Consider the following 27,002-nt stretch of genomic DNA (forward strand, 5'->3'; position numbering starts at 1 on the left):
AAAGAAAGAAGAGGTGGTCATCTTGTTAACGGACAGAAACATCCAATCATCATAGTGTGCGCCCGGGACTAACACAGTGCGGGGGTCAGTTACACATGCGTGCACGCATCCATCCATCCACGCACGCACACGTACACCCATGAGCGCACACACATGTGCATGGTTAAGTCCTAGGGATGTAACGTACAGCATGATGCCTATAGTCAACAACAGTGTATTGTATACTTGAAAGGTGCTAGAAGAGTAAATCTTAAAAGTTCTCATCCCAAGAAAAAGAACAGGTAATTATGTGAGGTGATGGATGCTAACTAGGTGTGCTGTGGTGATCATTTCACAGATCCCTCCTCTGCATACCTGAAGTTCACACACCGCTGTATGTCCCTTGTACTTCAATGAGACGGGGCGGGGCTGGGGGTAAGATTCTAGAACACGGCCCCTCAGAGACCATGCAACGGAGCACTCCTGTCGGCACTCCATTTCCAGAAGTGCGTCCCCGCCCTAAGCTAGGGGCACCTAGTTTTGCAGCTGCAAGAGAAAGAGATCAATTTTTCCTAGAGAAAGAGCTCAAGATCTCAGTCTACAGAAATAAACTCTTCTCCCAAGGCACAGAGGTGTCTCTTCACGGCAGAGGAAAAACATGAGCTCTTCTAGATGGTTCCCTGCTCTCCACTGACAGCCTGACCACTGCCCCTGCTCCTTTATTAACAAAGTCCTGGGCAAAAATGAGCATCTAATTCGAATAAAGCTGACTTGTGTAGAGAACTGACACTTCTGAGAGCCCTAAGTAGTCTTTAAAAAAAGAAACTGCTGGTGGGAATGCAGTTTGGTGCAGCCACTATGGAAAACAGTGTGGAGATTCCTCAAAAGACTAGGAATAGACTTACCATATGACCCAGGAATCCCACTCCTGGGCTTGTATCCAGAAGGAAATCTACTTCAGGATGACACCTGCACCCCAATGTTCATAGCAGCACTATTTACAATAGCCAAAACATGGAAACAGCCTAAATGTCCATCAACAGGTGACTGGATAAAGAAGATGTGGTATATTTATACAACGGAATACTACTCAGCCATAAAAACCGACAACATAATGCCATTTGCAGCAACATGGATGCTCCTGGAGAATGTCATTCTAAGTGAAGTAAGCCAGAAAGAGAAAGAAAAATACCATATGAGATTCGCTCATATGTGGAATCTAAAAAACAAAAACAAAAACAAACAAACAAAAACAAAGCGTAAATAAAGGACAGAAATAGACTCACAGACAGAGAATACAGACTTGTGGTTACCAGGGGGGTGGAGGGTGGGAAGGGATAGACTGGGATTTCAAAATTGTAGAATAGACTACACTGTATAGCACAGGGAAATATACACAAAATGTTATGATAACTCACAGAGAAAAAAATGTGACAATGAATGTGTATATGTCCATGAACAACTGAAAAATTGTGCTGAACACTGGAATTTGACACAACATTGTAAAATGATTATAAATCAATAAAAATGTTAAAAAAAAAGAAAGTAGTATTTTTAAATGCTAGATGTCATAAAAAAATTTTTTCCAGCAATGAAAAATTTACTGAAGTAGAAATTAAACATTCCCTTCTTCCTTAAATGCTCCCCTCCCCCTTAAAAATACTTCAGTAAGTTTGGCACATGCCAAACCATATTCTTTTACCAAAATTCCAGTGTTTTTATGGTATAATGCCACTTGTTCTGTATCTTTAAAATGTGAAGTCTGAATCATTTATGTACTGATGTACACAAATGTTTAGCAGCATAAAACTCCCCACATCCATCAATAAACACAAGGTCTTCCTCCGGGCTCATCTCCCATTCTGTATTTCAAGCCATTTTCATCCCATTTCTCTGGATTCTTTGCCATGGTCGTTGTCATAGGCTCTCCCTAACCTAACCTGATAAGAAGATAACGTGGCGGGCTTGGCCAGCTCTTGGTCACCTATTCACCCCAGATGCCATCTGACAATTTCCCCTGTCCAAAAAACTCAAGCTGGTGAGTTCTGTCTACAGGAACAGTGCAGCCGAATACCTGCGTCTCACTCTGCGCTGTCTTCTGTTTCATCCGCTCTCCATGCTCTTGGTCCCTTGCAGAGTGTCCTTTAACACCCCGCTAAATCCAGGAAGACATCTTGTTGTCTGCCTCTGATACTCCTCTCACAGTTGTTACAGAAACCTACAGGCAACCCATCTCTCCACTTCCGCTTTGGCTGTTCACATTATTTTATATTCACAAACCATGTTGCCTTAAATTCTTTATGAATATAAATGTACCGAAATAAAACTAATTTTAAACAGTGTTTTCTTTCTTCACAGTAGTTCCCTTTGAAGATAACTGTCAAAATACACACTTAATTCCTGCTATACAAATAGACAAAGGATATACAATTCAAAAATACATGGAGCTTCTCAAAAAACTAAAAACAGAATTACCTGGCAATTCCACTCCCGGGTATATATCTGAAAAAAACAAATACTAATTCAAAAAGATTCAATCACCCCAATGTTCATAGCAGCATTATTTACAATAGCTGAGATGTGGAAACAACCTAAGTGTCCATCAACAGACGAACGTAAAGATCTGGTGTACATATACAATAGAATACTACTCAGCCATAAAAAAGAACTATATTTTGCCATTTGCAGCAACATGGATGGACTTGGAGGGCATTATGCTAAATGAAGTAAGTCAGAGAAAGATAAATACTGTATGATATCACTTATATGTGGAACGTAAAAATACAACAAATTAGTGAACATAACAAAAAAAGAAGCAGACTCACAGATACAGAGAACAAACTAGTGGTTACCACTGATGGTGAAGGGAGAGATCAGGGAGTGGGAGGTACAAATTACTGGGCGTAAGACAGGCTCAAGGATATATCGTACAACACGGGGAATTCAGCCAATATTTTGTAATAAGTGTAAATGAAAAGTAACCTTTAAAAATCATTTAAAAATTATATATATATATATATGGAGCCAAGTAATAAAGAAAAAGTGATGGAATTAGAAAATTACCCTTTGGCATCCCAATAATTATTTTAGGCAAGAATGATCAATGGATACTAAAGCTGTAGGTGAAAGTCTGATGACAAACAGGATATTTACATAGTCCCAAAATATCTCCCCACAAGATGCCTACTAATTATAAAAGGGAAAAATACCAACTTTTGGAAGCAAACTGGGAAACATCTCTTTCACCAGCAAGAGTAGGAGGCAATGAGGACACATCACTCCCTTAATCCAGTCATGAGAAACAGCAAACAAGCTCAATGGAAGGACGGCACAAAATCAAAGTGTTAAGTCAGGAAGACAAGCCCACCCCGCTGATGGCCTGCTCCAGGGGAAAGGAGACAAACCAACGCAGCCTGCGACCTGGTCTGCCCTGGGACCAGGGAAAAGCTTTCTTTCTTTTGCTGTAAAGGACACTAGTAGGACAACAGGTAAAATACACGTAAGATTTACAGATTAGGCATTAGTGTTCTGTCCATCCTCATACTGATTTAAATGCTGGTATTAGGATTATAGAAGTGAATGTCCTTGTTGCTAGGAAACACAGGAACATATAGGAAATAGAGCCCCGTGCCTACAACTTACTTTCAAACAGTTCACAATGGAAACAACATGCACACACAGAAGATGAAACGAACAAGTGGTGAAGTACTAACACATGGAAACTCTCTGCACTGGTATTTCTGGGTTCTTTTGGCTGTTTCTTTTTCTTTAAGTATAGTCAGTTCACAGTATTGTGTCAATTTCTGGTGTACGGCACAATGCTTCTGTCATACATGAATATGTCAAACATATATTTGTTTTCATATTCTTTTTCACTACAAGCTACTACAAGATATCGAATATAGTTCCCTGTGTTGTACAGTATAAACTTGTTTATCTATTTTATATATACCAGTCAGTATCTGCAAATCTTGAACTCCCAATTTATCCCTTCCCACCCACTTCCCCCGTGTTAACCTTAAGTTTGTTTTCTATGCCTGTGAGTCTGTTTCTGTTTTATAAATAAGTTCATTTGTCTTTTTTTTGGTTCCACACGAGTGATATCATATGGTATTTTTCTTTCTCTTTCTGGCTTACTTCAGTTTTAGAATGACGATCTCCAGGTCCATCCATGTTGCAGCAAATAGCGTTATTTTATTCTTTTTAATGGCTGAGTAGTATTCCGTTGTATAAATATACCACAACTTCTTTATCCAGTCATCTGTCAGTGGACATTTAGGTTGTTTCCATGTCTTGGCTATTGCAAATAGTGCTACTATGAACAATGGGGTGCAGGTGTCTTTTTGAATTAAGGATCCCTCTGAATATATGCCCAGGAGTGGGATTGCTGGAACATATGGTAAGTCTATTTTTAGTCTTCTGACGGAATCTCCATACTGTTTTCCACAATGGCTGCACCAAACTGCATTCCCACCAGCAGTGTAGGAGGGTTCCCTTTTCTCCACAGCCTCTCCAGCATTTATCATTTGTGGACTTTTGGATGATGGCCATTCTGACTGGTGGGAGGAGATACCTCATTGTAGTTTTGATTTGCATTTCTCTGATAATTAGTGATATTGAGCATTTTTTTCATGTGCCTATTGGCCATTCATACGCCTTCATTGGAGAATTGCTTGTTTAGGTCTTCTGCCCATTTTTGTATTGGGTTGTTTTTTTTCCTTATGAAGTCATATGAGCTGTTTATATATTCTGGAATCAAGCCCTTGTCAGTCTCATCTTTTGCAAATATTTTCTCCCATTCCATAGGTTATCATTTTATTTTGCTTAAGGTTTTTCTTTGTTGTACAAAAGCCTGTAAGTTTAATTGGGTCCCACTTGTTTATTTTTGCTTTTATTTCTGTTGCTTGGGTAGACTGCTCTAGGAGGACATTGCTGATCGGCTATTTCTTTGAGGTATAATTGATATACAACACTGAATTAGTTTCAGGTGTACAACACACAGATTCGGTGTCTGTATACACTACAATGATCACCACAATAAGTCTAGTTAACATCCATCACTGCATACAGTTACAGAATTTAAGGTTTACTCTCTCACCAACTTTCAAATATGTAGCATAGTATTACTAACTTCATCCTGCCAAATGCCACATACCTCAGACTTATTTATTTTGAAGTCAGAAGCTTGTGCTTTTTGACCCCTTCACCCATTTTGCTCACCCCTAGCCCCAGCCTCAGGCCCCCACCAATCTGTTCTCTACATCTGTGAGCTTGACTTGTTTTGTTCAATTCAGATTCCACATATAAGTGAAATCATAGTGTGTATCTGTCTTCTTTTGTCTTAGTTCATTCAGCATAATGTCCTCACAGTCCATCTGTGTTACAAATGACAAGATTTCATTCACTTCTATAATGAATAATATTCCAGTGGATATGTGTGTGTAAATATCTTCTTTATCCATTCATCAGTGATGGACACTTAGGTTGCTTCCATATCTTAACTGTAAATAATGCTTCTTTGCACTGTTTTCTGAAGCTTTCCTACAGGACTATTTTCCAATATAAAGTTTAAAAAGTGTGTATTTTCATGATTCTATTAGAACCAAAAAACTGTTTTAAATACAGACCTTAAGTATTTTTTTATTAAAGTACAAAATGAGGTACTGATGTCTCACTCAGGACCCAGTCTCCTAAAGTCATCGTTGTGAACTGTGGGGTATATTCTTACACTCTTTTCTTTCCGCTCTGCTGAATATGCTATTAATATTGTGGCAACATTATAAAAGTTTCTTCACGTCCATCAAGTGGTTCCCAGCTGTAGAATGAGGCTAATCACAGGGTTATGCAGGGCGCATCCCTCCCGGTGAAGAACAGACCTCGAGCGGTAAATGTGAGCACACAGCAGCTCCCCATATCCACCTCAGGGTTAGCACCAGAATCCCACCCCTGCTGGTTCTTTCTCCTTTTGCTTTGACATTCAATTTACGGTTTCTACTATTATGTGTATCCTTACTTAAATTTTAGCTTTCTGAAATAAGGCAAAGCATTAGTGAAACCCTCCTACCACAGGGGTCCTTCCACCAGTATTTACACTCTCCTTCCAAGTCCCGCCCACTGCTCTGCTCAGGGCTTTATTATCATCACAGTTCAAGGAGTCAGATCTCATTACAAAAGACCCCAGGCCTCTGTTCCAGGGTCCAGGCACGCAAACACAGGCCCACAAGAAAGTCACTTTCCACAGGCCTTGTTATCATTTGACCCAACAAACACGTATCTGCCTTGTCTAACTTCTACTGGCCACACAGTACACACCTAGCACTACTGGCCCCCATGTACCAACAACGCTATGCAGCAGGTATCATCAGCCCTGTGTTACAGGTGAGTAAAGTTACTTCCTCAACAGTTTAAGTGGAAGAGCCAGACAGGGATCCTGACTACACTCCAATCTGAATTATTTCCAGTACACTTTGCTGTCTTTGCATAAACATACACACGTATTTATAAAGAAATGCCATTAGATTACACACATTAAGGACACCACTGTTATGTCACAAGCCACATACATTTTCTTGAAATAACTTCTCCTGAGGTTGCTGGTTTTGTTTTTGCTTGCTTTGGCTTAGTACTGCTCACTGTAGCTTTCCTACTTACAAGAAAGGCACTTGTCTTTTTAAATTATACCCAGAAAAATTCACCTCTTGCAACCAACAGGCTAACCCTGCAGGGCAAAGCTGGAAAGAGTGACCAGCCCTGACTCACTCCTTGACAGCAACAGCAAGCAGACAGCCAGGAAAGAAAGAGAAGTCACTTATCTGAACCCAGTCCTCTTTCCTGGCTCTCCTCACAAGTTCACAAGGTGGGAATAACAACCTCAATGAAAGCCAAGGTTTTGGAGATAAAGGGAAATGCAAGGAACCTCCTTATCTCTCCAGACCTTCCCCTCCAACCCAGAAAGGGCTCCTTACCGGGGCAGGGGTGACTCTGTGCTCTCAAAAGAAGCTGAAGGAGAGCCTGGCCCTCCCCCAGCCTATACAGAGACCCAGAAAGGGACCGGCAGGAAGGGATGAGGCTTCTCTGCACCCTTTGCACTCATTCCCTTGGCCTCTTCACGGCCCTCTGTTCAACTCTGCTCTCCAGCCAGGCCTCTCCAACCAAGCACACTGTGTAACATTTTTGATTCTGGACATTTCAGCATTTCCAGACACTCCTAGGATGCAGCTCGACGGGTATTATTTCCTATCCTACTCTGCGCACTGTCCTCTCATCTGCCTGGCCGGTCCCTCCTTAGACACTGAAGACCTAACAGTCTAGGGCTGGGACGAGGAAGCCCTCGGGTAATTAGGAACCTAAAAATTTCAAATACAGCACCAGGATGGAATCCACACAGATCAGATCTAGACAGCCCTGGGCTGCCCAGGCACTGTCCAGACACAGTGAGGGAAGGGACGAGCCTGTCTTTCCCCAAGGGACACCCAGCCCCCAGTGCCATACCCAGCACATGGCAAGTGCTTAGTTTACTGTTGCATAAATACCTCGGTTTAAGTCCCAGAAACCTTAATTACTAGCTCATTGCCTTAAACAAGTTACTTGATTTGAGCATCTATCTCCTCATCTGTTAAACAGTATCTCATAGGGTAATAAATAGTAAGTTAAAAATGAACACACATTTAGCACAATTTCTGGTACACAGTAAAGTCCCATAACCATGGGCCACGATCATTATTCTACAATATTAAATACAAGTCCACAATCACTTCTCCAAACTCTGGCGGCCAGGTATGTTTTGGTATACAGAATTTTCATTGTAGAAAGACAAAAATAGTGCACACAGTTTCAGACAAACAGATAGGGACAGAGATATTCCCTTGAGCAGAAGCTGGGCAGCAATCCACAAACAAATATATTAACATTTTTTTCAGCAAAACACGCCCTAAGCAGTAGCCTCATATCAGTTTACTTCAGGTTCAGTGAAAAATGAAAACCCCTATGTTGTGGATTTGGGATCCACACGCGGTCCCCACCAGGATGCTGTTCCCACCGAGCCCGCTGAGTGTGCGAGTGACGCCCATGACACCTTTGAGGCCTGCACTGTGTGAACGGGGGAGCCGGGAAAGTCTCGTCGATTCCCTGTGGCTGCCATGGCCAAGGGAGCAGGCTCTCACATCCCATCCCTTCTCACCTGGGGGGGGGTATGAGCAACAGGAGGTGTATCTGGAGTTGACTCCATCACCTTTCCTCTTCATCAAGTTTTAATCAAGAAAACCAGGAAGATGACACTAGATCAGTGAAGGCAGTCATATTCAAATTTTTTGGTTGTAATTTGTATTTTCAGTAACTAAGTCATCTCGAAAAGAAGCCTTATAAGCAAGAAGAGCACCTCCCACCCCCAGCCCCCACTGCTGCCCACGGTCACTACGACAACACAGAACACTTACTTCCAGCAGCACCCTGGGGGCTGAAATGCACCCCACGGTGCAGCCCTGGGTGTTCTGGCTGTAGGAGGTCGTTACCTAAATAACCAACTCCTCATCCCTGAGAGGACCCAGGAAAGTCCAAAGCCAGCTTGCGGCAGACGATCAGTGCCCACTGACCCAAAGGAGTGTGAGTGACGGAGCCATAAAGGCAAGTTTTCCTGAAATACCACAGAAGAGGCTGCAAGAGGAAACCGCATTCCATTCAACCTAAATGATGCTCCCCACCCCCCAAATGATCCGCAAACTATAAGCCTTACTCCTCTCCCAGCTGAAGCACCACCGGTTCCCACCAGTGAAGAAAAGGTAGGTACACAATAAGCACTCAGCGCTGGTGCTGGGTCGGGCAAAACTGACCCTCCACCCGTTTATGTAAATTGAGTCTTTAACCAATACAGCCACACTCATGGATCAACATGTCTGTGGCAGCTTCCACATTATAATGGCCCAACCCAGTGGGATATCTGCAAGACCAGATGGCCCTCCAAGCCTAATATATGTACCATGTGGCCTTCACAAAAGTTTGCTGACCCCTGTTCCTATGAGAGGAACACTGGCTAGGAAGTCAGAGACCTACATGTACATCCCTGCTCCGTAATCACAAGTAGAAATTACCTCATAGTTCTCGGTGCTTACAGTTACTTCATGTCTAAAATTAGGATGCTACCATCTACCTGGAAGAGGTGTTATGAAGAGTAAATGAGACATTAAATGCATACAGTATTAAATAAGCAAGAAATAGTAGCTATTGAACTGCAATCAAAACCAAATACAAATCTGTCTACCATGTTAAGACATACTCAAATGTAAAAAAAAGAAAAATTCTCCAATGTAAAGTAATTCAAGCTCCAGCCAATGATGTTTTAAACAAGACCTTGTGCTGACATTCAACAACACTCCCTGTTAGGAAAACGAGTAACAATTCCAAGCACTGTTGTTTTGGGAAGCCAAAAATTTCTTCCCCTTTCTCTTCTTTTTAGTCCTTAATTTAAAAACTTTTTTTTCCAAGAAGCCAAGCTTCAAAGTATTGTTCAACATTATAGTGAATCCCTTTGATCTGTAATATGTGAAACACATCAAATAAAATCTAAAACAGAGAAGGAGGACATAGCTCAGTGGTAGAGTGCGTGCTTAGCAAGCATGAGGTACTGGGTTCAATCCCCAGTACCTCTATATAAATAAATAACCTAATTTCCCTGCCTCCCTCCAAAAACTGGGGGAAAAAACCCTAAAATGTACCCCAGGCTCTGAATAAGAAATCTTGATCTATGATTAAGGGGGAAAACAGGTGTGGTCCCTAAAAGACAAGTCTCCAGAATTGAGCAGAGCAAAAGGACCTGCGAGCAGCCTCTCGAGTCCTGAGCCCCTCGAAGCCTGTGCAGCAAGCAGGCTCTGGGCCCCAGAGGCAGGCAGCACACAGCAAGAGCTCAGAGCATGGAGCTCGGCGAGATGAGAACCCAGATCTGCCTGCAAAGCTATCTGTATGAAGCCCTATAAGGTATCGGAGCGTCATCCAGTCACAAGGACCGGTAAGGTGACTTGTTCAAACTACATGCAAGAGGTAGCAAACCTTGTCTTCCTGTCTTTCCTTCCCACCAAGCTACCATTCTTAGAAACCACTTCATAAAAGGTCAGGTCTTAATCTCTGACTCCTTTGTGACGCTGCAACTGTTATTATTAAAAAACTACCCAGTCATCAGATTCCTCCAACGTTCCAAGTTCCGACTTCCTTCATCCACGCATCTCTCTCCTGGCGCCCACCCTACGCTGCACCACCTGCTGTGCCAGAGCCCGCCCCCAGACCCTGAGCACCTCGAAGACACAGCCAGTCTTGTGATGACTGCTAGTGTCTGAATGCCTGGGACACGTAGGCAGTGATGACTGCACACAATCTCACTGAGCCCTTACAGTGCAGCAAACTGTGGGTTACTTACTCAGCATCCAAGTTTTACCTCAGTCCCACCCCTGTCCCCACGGGAGTTTGCTACTGCTCTAGTTTCCCTCCTTCTCGTGGCCACATGCTTCCTTCAGGGGAGGCTGGAACACGAGATTAAGCATGACAGCTGAAAGCCACCACGGACACCAGTCTGTTTTTCAGCAGTGCTGCGGTGAACGTGCAAAGCCATCCTGGCCACTGTGACGTAAAAAAGACCTGCTGGGGAGCTTCTGAGAAGCTGGAAGGAACAGGTATACACTTTTCTTCCCCGACACTGCCTTAACCATGTGGACTTCCCAAATGCTGAAAGGAAAGGATGCAATCTCCTTATAGTAACTGCAGGTGAGCTGACTCAGCGTTACTCTCAACCAGAAGCACCCTAACACGCAGAGTTCCGTGCAGCTGTGATCCACACACAGACAAGGTGATGTCACAGGCCTCCAAACGCAACAGGTCTGTCACCTCTCCCTGTGAAAACACCGCCCTGTCCAGCACCTGTACCTGGCACACAGGAAGCACTTACTACCTTCTGATAAATGAATAAACAGATGAATGAAATAGATAAAATTTAAGCTCAGCTTTCAAAGACAATTAGGATAAATTCTATGTCCCGTTGGTCTTTGGAACCTGAAGCATCACCTCCAGGCATCACACAAGCCACAGAAGAGTCCTTGGCAGCCCACGCTGCTTCTGGCCAGTGGTGCCTGGGCCGACTTCAAACAGTGACCCAAAGTGAAACGCCAGTTCCATCCCCCAGAGAAAACTCTTGAAGGGCCACTCACCAAGGTCTCCTGACCCATGCGCTGCAAGACACAACATTCACTTTAACTTCAAGGCTGCAAATGCCTGTAAACTCTCCAACACAAAAGCGTCTCTTTATCTATTCACTCGGCCTTCACTCAAGAGTGCTAAAGGACCAGGATTTTTTGATCTCCAACAAAAATCAAAGAAAACTCTTACTTGCTAGAGAATGAAACATCCAAAAAGCCACAAGATGACCGAGTGTCTTACTGGAAGTGAAGGAAATCATGCTGACTGCTCACAAAGGAGTTTTCTGAGGCCCAAGTGTGATCCACCAGGGCACCCTGGCCACCTCTAAGACCGCCTTCTAAAGCACGCTTACCTTGTAGTTGCTAGAGTTCACCCAAGAGGTAGCGAGTCCGTCCACAAGTTTATCTAACAAGGTCTGGTCGTGCTCAAGGTCAGCAGACCTCTGTCGGTCTGAAAAGTGGTCTATAAGTTCTTGGCCGACCTGCAGCCGTTTCCCCACGTCCTTCTGCAACACCTGTGCCAGGCAGGACTCCATGCGGAGCTCCATGGCGGAACTCGAATCCAGGTGCAGCTGAAGCTAGAGGGCAGTCAGGGTGACACCCTTGCTGTACACGTGCCCGGAGGTCGCCTCTTTGTTTGCTGTAGGTTCCTGAGAGCCCTGCGTCAAAGATGCAATCCGGGGAATGGCAGCAATGCACCATGTGTGTCTGAAGAGCAGCTGGCAGGATATTAAAAGTCCAACTTAAATAACTAGTAAGAGACGGAGAAGCGGGCGGCAGAGCGGTGTCCCACGACTGGGTCTGAAGTCCTTCATCATCCAGCAGTCCGTTCTGAAGAGTGGGAGAGGAGAAGAGCACATCAGCACAGGTAACCACACACTCTCGTGTTCTGAGACACTGAGTCCAAGACAAAGCAGTTCACGCTGCGGCATCACTTGTATTTATAGTCACAAGTGGCGTGAGAGCATGAACGCTTGGCACCATATCAGAATAACGTAATCATTATTTTTATCAGGAAGAACATCGAAGCCCAAAGCAAAGAGCCACTGAGTGTCACAGTTGGTGGGTTGATGTTTTTTTCAATTTTCCAGCTTGTAAATGTGCCAGTCAGGAGAGCAATCTTCTGCTTTAGCTAGAGTATTTATTTGTAGCTTACACTTTGCCTCCCACCAAAAAGCTAACCTCGCTGTGTCTGAATCATGTAGGCTCTGGAGCTCTCTGCCTTACTCTCAGGGTCCTCAAGAACCCCGTGCCGGAAGTGAGGCGGGCCCACAGAGACACCCCTGACCAAGGTGGCGTCGGGTAACGGTAACCAAAGTCAAAGGCAGCACTGACATCAAGCTTCCCGAGCAGCGGCTGCACAACAGGATGAGGGGGCAGGGGTCCCTGCCGCCTCCTCCAAAGAAAGGAGTGACAGAGGGAGAAAAGGAACCAGGCTCACACTCTGCTCAGTGACACGGGTTCTCCACTGACAACAGCACCACTTGGGCTGGCTGTTCTGTTACAAAACCAGGAGGCCTTAAAATCATGTCTGTGGCAGTGCAAAACATAAGACATGGGAGAAGAACTGAAACCACTTTCATCACACAAATCCAACAGGCCGATCGCTCCACCTACAGCTGCCGGAGCAACCGCACACATCTGTCTTTTCCATTTCTTATCTCAATTCCTTTCATGCTGACCCAAGAAGACTCACAGAATACCTGTCTTCAAGATGCCGCACCTCCATGACATCGTACTAAACAGAAATAGTCCTCACGCCAACAGGAAATCTGAACTCCTGAGTCAACCAAGATTATAATTCAGTGCAGGGTAGCTCTTCATCTAAGCACAGCAGTTCTCTGCCCTTCTAGCACCACCCCACCACCCTCCACATGACAGTGCCACGCTCCTCCCAAGTTCTAATGAGAGACTTCTGACCCCACATCAGTCAAGTCCCTCAGAAGGGAACCTTCCTTCAAAGTCCTGGCACATGGCCACCCTGCTCCACTCCCCCTCCAGGACAGCGACCACTGACCACTCACCAGCTCACGCAGCTGCTCCTTCTTGTGTGGGAGTGAGATCTGCTTTCCAGTCATTTCCATACCCTGGAGCTAGCCCCTCCTTCATGAGAAAGACCCTCAAACACACAAAAGCAGCTATCACCCTTCACTTCAAATTTTAGTCCAAACAAAATATCCCAGGGTCTTAATCAGGGCCTCTGCCTGGATAAGGAAGGTGCCAGTGATACAGGAAAACCGGAGGACCAACAGAACCTTTTCCTTCTGGGCCCAATAGTAGCCCAAGAAGCAGATGAACAATATCCAGCTGTAGTAGATTAAAAATGGCCACCAACTCTTTGCTTCTCCGCCCCCACCAAGGTAGGGTCTCAGTTCCCAACCCCCAAGAAATCAGCCATGGCAGAAGCCTGGCTCCTGGAGTGCTGACCTGGGCCACACCACTGTTGGGGAGCTGATGGTGCACCCTGGATGTGACACGAGAGGCCGCCGCACGCAAGACGTGTGCGTGGACCCACCGGGGTCCACTCACCCTCTCACATCCAAGGAGACAGTGGAAAACCACCTAGTAAAACCACAGGAGTATGAAAAACAATTCACTGTTGCTCGAAGCCACCAGGTTGGTGGTGGTTTGTTCCACACTGAGAGGTAACTGACCCACTCCTTCCCTAAGCACCGATAGTCCATTCTCAGGGAGGAGAACCCACACCCTTTATTCCTTCAAGTCCACACTAATCTGTGATGGTGGTAACAACGCCACTTCCAAGCATCACCATGTGGTGCCCGGTTCTATGTTAAATGATCCACATACACATCTCTAATTCCCCAAGCAACTCTGTAGAGTTGCTGTTGATGTGCCCAGCGGACAGAGGACAAGCTGAGGTAACGAGAAAGTTGCCCGGCCAAGACGTTTACCCTCCCCACCTCCAACCCTCGTGAGTACCAGGCCGGCCTAGTTCTGTTCTGACTCAGGGAAAGGAGGTCAGACTTCATGCTTAGCTAAGAACGACTTCAGACAGTAACATAATTATACAAAGCCTTCAGAAAACTCGGAAAATAAACAAACAGGAGGAGGAAGCGGAGGGGCACTTGGGGGACTTGGAGAAGGAAGAGGAAGGCTTGGAGGAGGAACAGGAGTAAACCTCTTCCCTCCACCCACATCCTGCCCAGGTCCCCTCCTGGGGGGGGCGGGCATGGACACTGAGGCCTGAGGTCCCCTGGAGCCTGTGGCCATGGAGTGTACCTGTAGCTGAGCCAAATGCAAGCCAGGTCTGCGGTAAGCGAGCAGTACTGGACGGCGCTGGGCCACAGGACACACAGGACTCAGTCCTCCCAGGAGCCTCCCACCCTCCTGGGAGCCAGTCCCCAGAGGGGCCCACACCCAGAGCCACCTGATGGTAGGGTGATGTCAGAAGTCACTCAGAATGGAATGCTAGTTCGTAGTTTAAAAAAAAGTTCAACTTCCACATATTTTGCCAAAATAATAAAAGAAATGTAAAAATGACAGAAAGGAAAAGGCAGGTGAGGTTCGAGTAACCAAGCACCTTTTCTCTCCTCATTTACGTGGGGTAAATTCTTCTTCTTAAGTGCTCTCTTTTAGCAAAATTCACTATGAAAGCTACAGGGCACACTAAATGTTACTGTATCAGTCACCTGGAAAAAGGGCACATTTCCAGTATTTCTGGAAAACGCCCCACTGCTCTCAAACTTTGTCAGGCCCTTCCATCGCTCCCTGCCACCTGGACCTGGTCTCTAGGACAAAGTAACAGTAGGTCGAGATGATGGTCCTTCGGCCACTCTCCTTCATAGCACCCTGGAAGGCAGAAGTTAGCAGAGTGACCTTCACCAGAAGGACAGCCCGACCCTGCTGCAGGCCCACAGAAGGGAACTGAAAGTGCCAGGTCCCAGGAGAATGAAGAGACTCACAGTAAGAAGCCTGATGTAACCCATGCACAGAAGACAGCCTCAGTACCGACTCCGCCACTTAAGTGGAAACAGGGAAGATGTAGGCTCCACTTACAGCAAACAAGATTAAAGGTGGGAAGGGCTTGCACAGGGCATCTTTAAAAACAGCTCCTCTCTCCCCTTACGTATGGCAACTCCTCCAGGACACCTGGGTACACAGCCACAGAGTGCTGACGACCGAGGACGGGGCAGAGAACGGAACCCATTGTAAGCGCTGAACTTCTCAGTCTACTCCACAAGACAAGGTAAAAGTAGGACCTAAAAGTAGGTCTTAGGGACTGAAAATAACAGTGAGTGAACATTTCTTATATGTCTACGGACAGGCTGGGCTCGGCTGGGGGGTCCTTCCGCTCATCTCACCTGGGATCACGCACACAGCTGTCACCTGCCAGCCCGATTGGGGCTGAATACGCCACCACTTCTGCGGTGGCAGCACTCGCACATCTGAGGAGCCGATGCTGCTGCTGGCTGGCCCTCCTGCCGCACGTAACCTCCGGTACTCAGTAACACTGTCTCCTACGCCTTCTGTGTGCTTGGAGCTTTCCAAGATGGCAAAGGGTCACATTAAAGGGCCTCTCAAAGCCTGGGATCCAGAACTTGCAAATCACTTCGGCCACATTCTTCTGGTCCAAGCAAATCACGAGATTAAAGCCAGCCCAGATTAACAGCGTGAGGAAATGGATCCTACCAATTACTAGGAGCCCCAACATATTGTAGCCATGTGTTTCCACCTAACATTTATGTATACAATGGGTATTTGTAGAGTGAAGAGATAGAATGAGTAAATATATTTGTATTCTGTTTATCCATTATCTCAATTACTTTTAGTTACTCATCTTTTATCACATCTTACCACAAAAGATACAAAAGAAATAACTAAACTCTATGACTTGACTTGAAAATGCTGCCAGTTTTCTTGGAGAGAGTAAGATACACATACTCGCAGAAGCTTGTTAGTGTAAGAACGATACACAAACACGGGACGTACAACCAGTAGGCTTCACAGGGAGAACGCTGACCATGACAAACGAGTACTATGAGTAAGTACCGCAGGAATTCAGAGACAGGATGGAGCAGGGAGGCCTGCAATGACCAAGTCAAAACTATTCAGACGAGACGCAGTCTGAGCTATGCCCTGAAATGTGCGCAGTGCAGTGCTGTGTTCCCAGCAGACAGACAGGACGTGCACACAGGGAAGCAGAGGAGGGCAGGGGGCTTGTGAGTGGCTGAGGAAGAGGAGGGGGTAGAGGCAGAGCGGCCGGGAGACTTGGGAGGCAGGTCAGCATTATCGCTCCCACTCTGAAGCTCAGGTAGGTCAGGCTAAAGAAACAAAAAACCCACCCTGCCCAAGATTTTAAAGCTAATAACTTGTCAGACAATAACTGAAAACCAAACCCGCCTGGCCCCCAGGTCTGTGTCCTTTCCAGTGGACTGCAATACTATGCTACGGCCGCACTGAAAGTCCAAGGCATGGGCACTTGATAACTGAGACAGGAAAATCTCACGGAGCTGCAGCATGCGGGGCATGAGAAGCAGAGGGTTAAGACACAAGGAAGAAAATCACAAAGGACTCAGGGAGTCTTCATAAAATCACACTCTGTATCGTGGCCTCGAGAACACAATTCAAATAGCCACATCACAAATCTCCCCAGAAGATATGTAGAAAGCAGGCGTAATACGTTACCAGCCAACTTTGAAAGCAGGAAACCAGCAGAGTTTATTCAGCCTGAGTCAAAAGGAGTAGGATTCTATCACTAAGACACATTTTTTTTTGCATTGTTATGGTTTCTGTAATTATGGTCTGGTCTGAAAATTTAAAATGATGCCCCACCAGCCCAAGTCTGCTCCTCCTCTATCTCTTTCCCTGTTCATCCCACTTCTCTCTCCTCTCCCGCAGCCCCTCACTGGTAATTCACCCTGTGAGCCAACGGGTCCTGGGTCTTCAACAGGACAAACACTGTGCTAGGCTAAGTCCTGGGAATCAGACTTAAGACCTGGCCCAGGCTGAGGAGATCACTGTCCGGAAGGAGGAAAGGGCAGAAACGCACACAGTTGTGATGGCACTGGGACAAGGGCTGGCTGGGGCTGGGAGAAGGCGTGGCTGGGGGGAGGGGGATAAGATGCAGCTGGAGGGCACTCAACTGGGACTTTTGGGAGAGACAGGGCACCACGTACAACCCCAGCTTCCCCCCAGCCTGCAGGTCACCCCTCACTCACTGCAGACACAGCCTCCAGCCTCCCAGTCGCCTCCCCTGCCCGTTCTCCTTTAGTGAAAACTTCAGCTTCAACACCCCCTGGCTGAGCTCTGCCCTCTCAGTCCACCTGTCTCTCCGTTCCCTGACACATCCCGCAGTCACAACTTCCCATCCTCCCAGCTCTTCTGTTCAAACATGTTGCCCTAAACTCCTGACTCCAAAACCCCTTCCCCACTTCACTTTCCTTTTAGTCTGGATTAAATTTCACAGGGGTGTTACATCATTAATTGTTAGAGAAACACAAATCAAAACTATTGATATCCCCTCACCCCAGTCAGAATGGCCCTCATTAAAAAAAGCCACATATGATAAATGCTGGAGAGGGCACGGAGAAAAGGATACCCTCCTACACTGCTGGTGGGAGTACAAATTGGTGCAACTATTACGGAGGACAGTATGGAGGTTCCTTAAAAAACTGAAACCAGACTTACCCTATGATCCAGCAATCCCACTCCTGGGCGTATATCCGGAGAAAAATATATTTTGAAAAGACACATGCACCCCAATGTTCACAGCAGCACTATTTACAGTAGCCAAACATGGAAACAACCCAAATGTGCATCAACAGATGACTGAATAAAGAAGCTGTACTCTATTTATATAATGGAATACTACTTAGGCCAAAAAAATAATGAAAATGCCATTTGCAGCAACACTGGAGATTATCATTCTAAATGAAGCCAGAAAGAGAAAGAAAAATACCATATGATTATCACTTACACGTGGAATGTAAAAAAAAAAAGACACAAATGAACTTATCTACAAAACAGAAAGATTCACAGACACAGAGGCCAAACTTATGGTTACCAGAGGGGAAAGGGGGTGGGGACAGGATAAATCAGAAGTTTGAAATTTGCACCTCTTGGGGAGAGATGGAAATGTTAGCTATCTTGATTGTGGTTGTGGTTTCACGGGTATACATCTATCAAAATCCACAAAACTGTACATCTGAAATGTATAGTTTACTGTACAGAGATCATACCACAATAAAGGTATTTAAAAAAAAAAAAAGGACCATAAATGACAAACGAAGGCCAGTGCCCAGGAGTGTTTTCCAGAGGCCTTTGTCTTTGAATATCTAACAATTTCGGTGGGAGCTAAAACATGGTTATCTTCCTAATGTTGATAATCTTTCTTCATCTTCATGGTTCAAGCAAGAGCAAAAGACATCACAGGGAGACCTCAAATTTCTAGACAGTATTCACCCTTAGTCACAGCAGTAGAGATCTCACATTTCTTGGTATCAAAGTATATTACAAACTACAGTAATCAAGTGTTGTACTGCCACAGTGACAGATACAAAGGCCAGTGGAGCAGAGCAGAGGGCTCAGGGATAAACCCTTGCCTATATGGTCAAATAATTTTTGATAAGGGTGCCAAGATCATTCAATGGGGAGAGAACAGTTTTTTCAACAAATGGTACTGGGAAAACTGGACAGTCACATGCAAGAGAATGAAGTTGGACCCTCACTTAACGCCATATACAAAATTAACTCAGAGCAAGTCAAAGACCTAGGCATAAGAGCTAAAACCATAAAATTCTTAGGGGAAAAAAAAAACACAGGGAAAATCTTCATGGCACTGGATTTTGCAATGATTTCTTGGATTTGGCAGTAATTTACTGAACATGACACTAAAAGCACAGGCTACAAAAGGAAGAATAGATAAGGGAGACTTCATCAAAATTAAAAACTTTCATGCATCAAAGAATACTATCAACAGAGTGAAAAGGCAACCCATGGAATAGGAGAACATCTCTGCAAATCATTTATCTAGTAAGAGACTGATATCCAGAATATATGAAGAACATCTACAACTCAAAATACAAAACAAAAACCCTCACGCACCCTGACTTAAAAATGGGCAAAGAACTTAAATATATTTCTCCAGAGAAACCGTACAAATGACCAATAAGTGTATGAAAAGATGCTCAAGACTGCTTATCATTAAGGAAATGCAAATCAAAACCACAGTGAGATATCACCTCACACCCATTAGGATGGCTGTTATCAAAAGAAAAATAGCCCATATGTGGAAAAATTAGAGGAAAAAACAGAGTATTTTTTTAGAGAGCTTCATTTACAGTTTCATTGTCCTGATAGAATAGCTATTTTCCCTGTTTGTTTACTAAACTAATGGAAAACACATCACTAAACCTGAACAACCCCTTATATAACTTTTAGTAACAGCATTATAGAGATATAATTCACTACCATTACAGCTACCCTTTTAAAGGATATGTAATACAGCAGTTTTTAGTATATTCACAAAGCTGTGTAATCACCACCACTATTTAATCCTGGAACAATTCTATCACCCCAAAATGAAATCTCGTACTTTTATAGGTTCACTTTATTTTTTTATTTTGTGCATTATGATGTGGGTTTTTTTTTTTGCAGGGGGGGTAGTTAGGTTTATTTATTTACTGGAGGTACTGGGGATTGACCCCAGGACCTTATTGTGCATGCTGAGCACACGCTCTCCCCCTGAGCTATACCCTCCCCCCAGTACTCCATACCCTTTAGCAGTAACTTTCCAACTCCCTTCCTAAAACAATGAAAACCATGAACAGATTTGTCTACTCTGGACTTTTCATATAAACGGAGTCATAAATATGTGGTCTTTCATGCCTGGCTTCTTTCACTTAGCATACTATTTTCAAAGTTTATCCATCTTATACCATGTATCGGTATTTCATACCTTTTTATGGCTGAATAATACTCCATTGTACAGTTAGCTATACCACATTTTGTTCACGGTACCCATTTTGCTGATGGGTATTTGGGCTGTTTCTACCTTCTGGCTATTACACATAATGCTATGAACATTCCTGAACAAGTTCTGTATGAACAGATTTTCCACTTTTTTTTGATATACAAGTAGAAGTGTTGACTAGAATACAGGACATGGTAACTCTATGTTTAACTTTCCAAAGTACTGCCAATGTATTTTCCAAAGTGGCTACCCCATTTTACATTCCCAATACTTGGACAGTAAGTAGCAGTAATCTTAATGATGATAATCTTTTCTATTGTAACCATCCAAGACGGTATGCAGTGGCATCTCAAGGAGGTTTTGCTGTGCATTTAAGGACTAAGGATGCTGTTGAGTTTCTTTGCAACGACTTGTTGGCTATTCGGACAACTCCTTTGAAGAAATGTCGAATCAAACTCTTTGCTTATTTTTTTAATTGGATTGTCTTTTTAATTTTTATTTTAAGAGTTTTTCTTATTCTGAATAAAAGTCCTTTATTGGATATATGACTTGTAAATATCTTCTCTCATTCTGTGGGGTGTGCTTTCATTTTTTTGATGATGTTCTATAGATGTCTGTCCCCTAATGATTTAAGACTCTATCTGCATCTAGACCACACATTTAGACCACACTTAAGAAAAAAACTATCAATTACCTAAATCTTAAAGTTTTCATATTATCTCCCACTTTTTATACTGACTACTTATTCCACATACATAATTATACATATATATATACACACACATAAAAATCAGGTCTCCCCTTGAAAAATACTAATATCAGTTTCTAGCATCATATTAAGTGTTGGTTTCTAAGAGTGAAACCTACTAAAAAGATAAGCAGAAAAGAGCATATATGCCCACATGAGAACAGGTTTCTGAAACATGAAATCTCCAAATTTAGGTGAACAAGAGAAGAGAACATCTGATACGTCATTTGATAGCCTGACAGCTGACATGGCCATCCCAAATTTCCCAAGGGAGCTGGGTTACACCCAGTTGGAAAAAAAGAAAACCCTATTAAGTACCGGTTATTCAATGTGAAGACAGAAGGTGTAAAAAGCCTTGGGATATAAAAGCTGGGAGAGTTTTTCTGTTCCTGAATAGAGAAGTCAAGCTATAACAAAGTAAAGCAGCAGAGTTTACAGTTGGGGTTTCATTTCAGCAATTTAAAGTAAGCACAGGTACTTCACATCTGAAACAGCATTTCCAGCTCACTAAGCAATCACACAAACGCTGCCTTCTTCATTTCCCCACAAAGCCTCTGGAAGACTGTTACTGTCTTGCCTGTTCGATGGATTCAGAAGCAAAGTAACTTTCAGGGTCACATGGCAAGAACGAAACAGAATCATTATTTGAACCTGGGGTTCTAACTCCAAATGTGGGGCTATTTCCACCATGTCATAGCCAAGAATACACAAAGGCCTCTGAGTACTTTAGCCCTGTGTACATATAATTTAGGAAAAAGACCTACAAAGGAAGGACATAGCCACACAGTTGGGACAGGAAGAGCCTGAATGGGGAGGAGCAGCAAGCCTCCGTAAGTGGAGAACAAATGGAGAAGGAGAACCGTGCACATGCCCACAAGTCAAATGAGAACAGCAATCTTTAGTTCAGAGCTTCGGTATTTCCCACAGATGCCAACGGCATGACCAAATATAAGAAATGAGACAGAAAAAAGAGTGATATGTAACATGGGGGAAAATAGGTAAAGGGTGAACAGAAACTCCATACTATTTTTGCAACACTTGTGACTCTATAATTATTCCAATAAGAAAAAAGTGAAAAGATGCACAGGAGGTGGACAGGCCCTTGGTTGTACTTCCTAAGTTCACTGAACACCCAGTGTGCCAGCCCATCTGCCAGACAGCACCCTCAGTGAGCTCCAGATCCACGGGGGTGGAAAGACACACGGACCATCTATTCCAACACAGTGTATCAAGGTGCCTTCCTGTCTGGTGAGGTACTTGTCTGGTGACTCTTAAGCAGATGGAGAAAAAGGCAAGAGCACAACAGTGAAACAAATGTCAGGGCACCACAGGGGAAGCCGTCTGAGGTGTGCACTGGCGTGAAAACGCACACTCTGCTTACTGTCACGTCCCTCGCTTCCCTTCCTTGCTCTAGCAAGACTCATACAAATGCTGAGGAACTAGGAAACCTATAGTCACAGAGCCCTCAAAGATAAGGAGTCCAGTGCTTGCTGAAGGAAGAAAACCAAAATGAGGGCTTTAGGGATCATTTACTCATTGACAAATCAGATCTTATTAGGACTGGCTACAAGTCCTCTCAGTGCCACACAGTGGGCTGGCAGAGGAAAATACTTCATAGCATCAGCTGAGCAATGACAAAGACTCTGAAAACACAACGTTACACACTGCTTCCTACCCACACCCATTCAATCACACGTCAAGCATACAGACTTTAAATCTGTACTTTACGAAGTGTACACCCAATAGCTAGGGAAAAGCCGCTATGTTTCTCAGATCAACAATAACAGAACACTGCTGTTACTAAAATGATGTTTTTATATTCGTGTTTTATAGATTCTGGTAAAAACTCCAAAAGAAAAGCACAAGAAGAGATCCACGCCGGGGCTATGTTAGTACATACTGAACTGTACATACAGATGCTCAAAGCAAGCAAAGTGAGCCGTGACTGCCTCAATGTGTGCCCAACATTGACTGTTCCTATTCATCACTACCGTGGTTTTCTTTACAGTACCAAAAAACCCTAACACTCACTCTAATCCTACATTTAAGAATGTAAGTGAATATAATCAAATACACATTTTAATACTGCTGATGAGAATAAAGTTCATAACTACCTAGGACAAGTTGGAAACATCTATCAAGAACTCTTAAATATACACTTTGACCCAACAGGTCCAAATCTAAGAATTCATCTAAGGAAATCATCTGTCAAGTACACTAGAATGTATAAAGTTGTTCACTGTAGCTGTTTGTGAAAAAAATTTTAATGAAAATAAATGTTCAAGAACAGGGAATTAGGAAAGAAATTACAGTACATCCAAGCCACATACCATGCAGTCACTGAAAGCCAAAGTAAAAATATATTCTTACTGGCCTGGAAAAAAAAATCTACCATCAGCTTAGTGAAAAAAAGCTAACTAGAAAACAGTATTCAAAATGTCCTTTTTGTTTATAAAATAAAAAATAGTCACATATTCTTCATGCATAGAAAAAATATGGGGAGAAATAAACCAAAACAGTAACATTCTATTTTCCACAATGAAAATGTACTATTTATATAATTTTTAGAAATACATGTCAAAAATAGCAGTGGTGCCAACAGAAAAACGCTGCAAGCCTTCCAGATTATCTGGAAGACCACTTAAGAACAAGACACAGCAGTCGCCTCTGGAAATGGGGTGTGGAGGAAAGATAAAGAGAATAGAGGAAGACACATTTCACTCTCTATTCTTGTATACTTTTTAAACCATGTACACAGTATCTATTCAAAGGAAATATAAATTTTAAAACGTTTTAAAAAATGTTAATATTCTTTCTAGCAGCATAAGCATACTGTATTCAATAAACAGCAGAAAGTTACCTGTAAATTCAAATACAACTGTAATCCTGAAACCATAGGCAACATCAAAGAATTGAAAAAAGTTGAAAAAGCCAGTTACTCAACGAATTGTCCATTTATAGTATACTCATCTCTAGAAAGCAGCATTGGTACTACCACCAGGGAAACAAAGAGTAGTTCTAAACCCCCTTCAGCCATCAAATTCTTGCAAAGCCAAAAACAGAAAAACAAGTTAACGAGAAGACAAGAGCTCAATTCATCTTCATTCATTAAACTATAGCCATGTTTTAGTTCAAAAATAAGTGTATGACAAGACAGAGTCATATACTTCTACAAATTTACATTTTTAAGTGCATTAGCTGTAGGATCCTCTTATCACAGGCCAGGTTTTGCTAAATCCTCTAAGAATGGATAATATCAACTTATAGTTATTTATTTATTCGTACACATACAAAATAAATTATTGTAGCATGAGTCTTTGTAGCATGGTTTTATAAATGGGAAAGATTAGAAAGAATGAAGTGTTCCTCGAGAGGCCTGGGGAAGTCATGGAATGCCACGTAATAGCACTGCTCAGCCAGTCATCATTTAAAAAAAAAAATGAGGAAGCCTTTAATGTACTGACAGAGACTGATTTCCAAGATACATTAAGAAGGGAAAAAAGCAAAATTCAACAGTCTACCATCTGTACAAAAAAGGAGAGTAGGGGGAAGACAGACAGATACTGATATAGACATGCGTGTTTTCACATGTACAACTAATAACACTGCTGTCTCCAGGGAAGGGTACTGGCTGGATGGCAGGGCAGGAGGAAACCTAAATTTTAAAGTCATGTATACGTATTATCTGTTCAAAAAATAAATACCTTATAACAAAAATTTAATGCATTTAACCTGCAGTTCTAGTTCTTTCTGGGTAGCTTAAACAAGATGAAAGGAACCTTCACATACAACTACAGCAGATTTAAACTTGCTTATAGTAAAAAGGTTCACAAGATTACCCTCTAGGTATTTTTTTTTTAAATTACAGCCAATAATGCATGTGACTACAATAAAAATCATGTAATTTGAGGATTACCATCACTATCCAGAAGCAATCTCCATAGCAATTTCCCAAACACACAGTGACTAACCCCTCCCCACAAAATTCCAAAATTGAATCACTGATAAGTTGATGATTCAAGTAAAGATCTGAAAACAGAAAAGCCCTAATTTTATTAAGGCCTGGGGTGCCTACAAGATGTTAGTTTCAACCCTCTCTCAGCAAGAGTGCTTTCTTGGCCCTCATCTGTGGCCACTTCACACAAATCAGACCACGGGGTTAATTCGGTCAAGAGTCAGGCCCCTGGTCCTGTGGTCACAAGCTAAGTCTCCACCAAAACACCCCTCTTGCAAAGGCAAGGCAACAAACAGGCCCCAGAGTGCACAAGAAGGGGAGTGTGTACCCAGTTCAGGGCCTCACACCCTTCAGATCAGAACAGGAAGGGACACAGCCCTCCCCTCTTCAGTCTCCCACAGCAGCACACATACCCTAGGATCATAATCATCTCCCTCCTGGCCCGCCTTCCTTAGGGGCATAGTTCTTTGGGAACAGGGCTAAGAGACTCCCTCTGTTCTTAGGCACAACTGTAAGGTTTGTTGAAGAGTCCGATCAAAGTACATAGTGCAGAGGGGTGGAGGGTGGGAAGGGAAAGACTGGGATTTCAAAATTGTAGAATAGATAAACAAGATTACACTGTATAGCACAGGGAAATATACACAAAATGTTATGATAACTCACAGAGAAAAAAATGTGACAATGAGTGTGTATATGTCCATGAACAACTGAAAAATTGTGCTGAACACTGGAATTTGACACAACATTGTAAAATGATTATAAATCAATAAAAAATTGTTAAAAAAAAGTACATAGTGCATTTTCTACTAATTACCCATATACACCCTAAAATAACTCTTATTTTAACGGCAGTGGTTTTCATTAAAGGTTCTCTGCCTATTCTCTCTGGTCCATTTCTCATTAACGCCCATGTGTACACTCCCTGTACCCCCTCCAGCCACTCATCCCACCCCAAAAGACATCTAGCAATCAAATCACTACAAGATGTTCCTAATCTTCCCTTGCTCAGTCATTCATTCATGATTCCTAAAATTACTACTACACAACTCACTACAATACTACACAATATCGTCACTTTGTCTAAACAAATGTCTCCTTGGCAATTTCAGAAATCTACTCCCAATTCTGAAATGAATGAGAGAATGAAAAGCTTTCCATCATGCTCACTTTACAAATGCAGTGACAGGCCAAAGGCAATCTACGCGGCACCTCAATCACTACCAATGGCATGTTCGCTCAGCAGCAGGCCAACATACCCACCATTTGCCCAAATCCACTCCACAGACAACAATGTGGCATCCAGACCACTTCTTTTTAAGGGGCCACCATCCTCAGAAGGGGATCCCATGTTGGGAATGTCTCATGAATGATAAAAATGCTTCTTAAATCAAATGTTTTAGATAAAGGTACAGATTCAGATACAAAACAGGCCCAAATTCCCCTAAATAGGGCCAGAGGCAGCAAAGAAAACAGCATCTCTCCCTCCCTGGCATGAGCCACTACTCCTGAGGGAGTTCAAACTCTTGCTGAATCACTTTGTTGGCTGGCAGTTATCTTGAAAGCATCTTAAATGTTGGATTTGCTCTGGCCTCTCTGATGTTACGTTGTTTAGAACTAGATAATTAAAAAATAATTCCTTTGTTTTCACTGTTACTAATAAGGATCTACTGAAATAAGCAATGGACAAATAACCAGTATTTCAAAATTAAAGTGTTACTATAACAAGATGCTAAGAAATACCTACTTTGGAGTCATAATCTGCTAGAAAACAAAATACCAAAGGCCAACTTTTAAGCTGAACCTTCCCTTCACTGACATCTGGACAGTAGATTACAGAACAGACTCCCAAGGGAGATCTGATTACTCAGGACAAGTAACATAAGACCCTACTGAACACTAGAGAGAGGGATGGAGGGAAATCTGATAACAAGGACCCAGAGAGATCAAATACTTCACTAGTTAACTTTTGGGATTTCTAGGCAAAAGAAGAATTTTCTAATGATATTTAATTTTCTTGTTAGAAAAATAATATACACTTATTGTATAAACGTAATAATTTGTAAAATTTTTTTTACATTTTATTTTTTATTACTATTTTTCCGCTTAACAAAGACACTGGGGATTGAACCCAGGACCTTGTGCACACCAACCATGCACTCTACTGCCAAGCTATACCCCCACCTTCCCCTTAAAATAATTTTTAAAACTAAC

General features: G+C 43.1%; 1 protein-coding gene and 1 long non-coding RNA gene across 2 annotated transcripts in view; one reads left to right on the forward strand and one right to left on the reverse strand.

The window, feature by feature from the left end:
• The window catches only part of CLASP1 (cytoplasmic linker associated protein 1), a 192,244-nt gene that overhangs the window by 157,567 nt on the left and 7,675 nt on the right, over positions 1 to 27,002 (reverse strand). The window contains 1 exon segment of the mRNA XM_032479286.1: positions 11,510 to 11,987. Coding sequence (XP_032335177.1) covers positions 11,510 to 11,704 — 195 coding nt within the window. The 5' untranslated portion in view covers positions 11,705 to 11,987.
• On the forward strand, positions 1,996 to 22,138 carry LOC116663564. Its single transcript, XR_004319753.1, has 3 exons — positions 1,996 to 2,079; positions 8,479 to 8,484; positions 22,128 to 22,138. It is a non-coding gene; the product is annotated as an uncharacterized LOC116663564 (long non-coding RNA).

Source organism: Camelus ferus, chromosome 5 (assembly GCF_009834535.1).
Source record: "Camelus ferus isolate YT-003-E chromosome 5, BCGSAC_Cfer_1.0, whole genome shotgun sequence".
Taxonomy (NCBI): Eukaryota; Metazoa; Chordata; class Mammalia; order Artiodactyla; family Camelidae; genus Camelus; species Camelus ferus.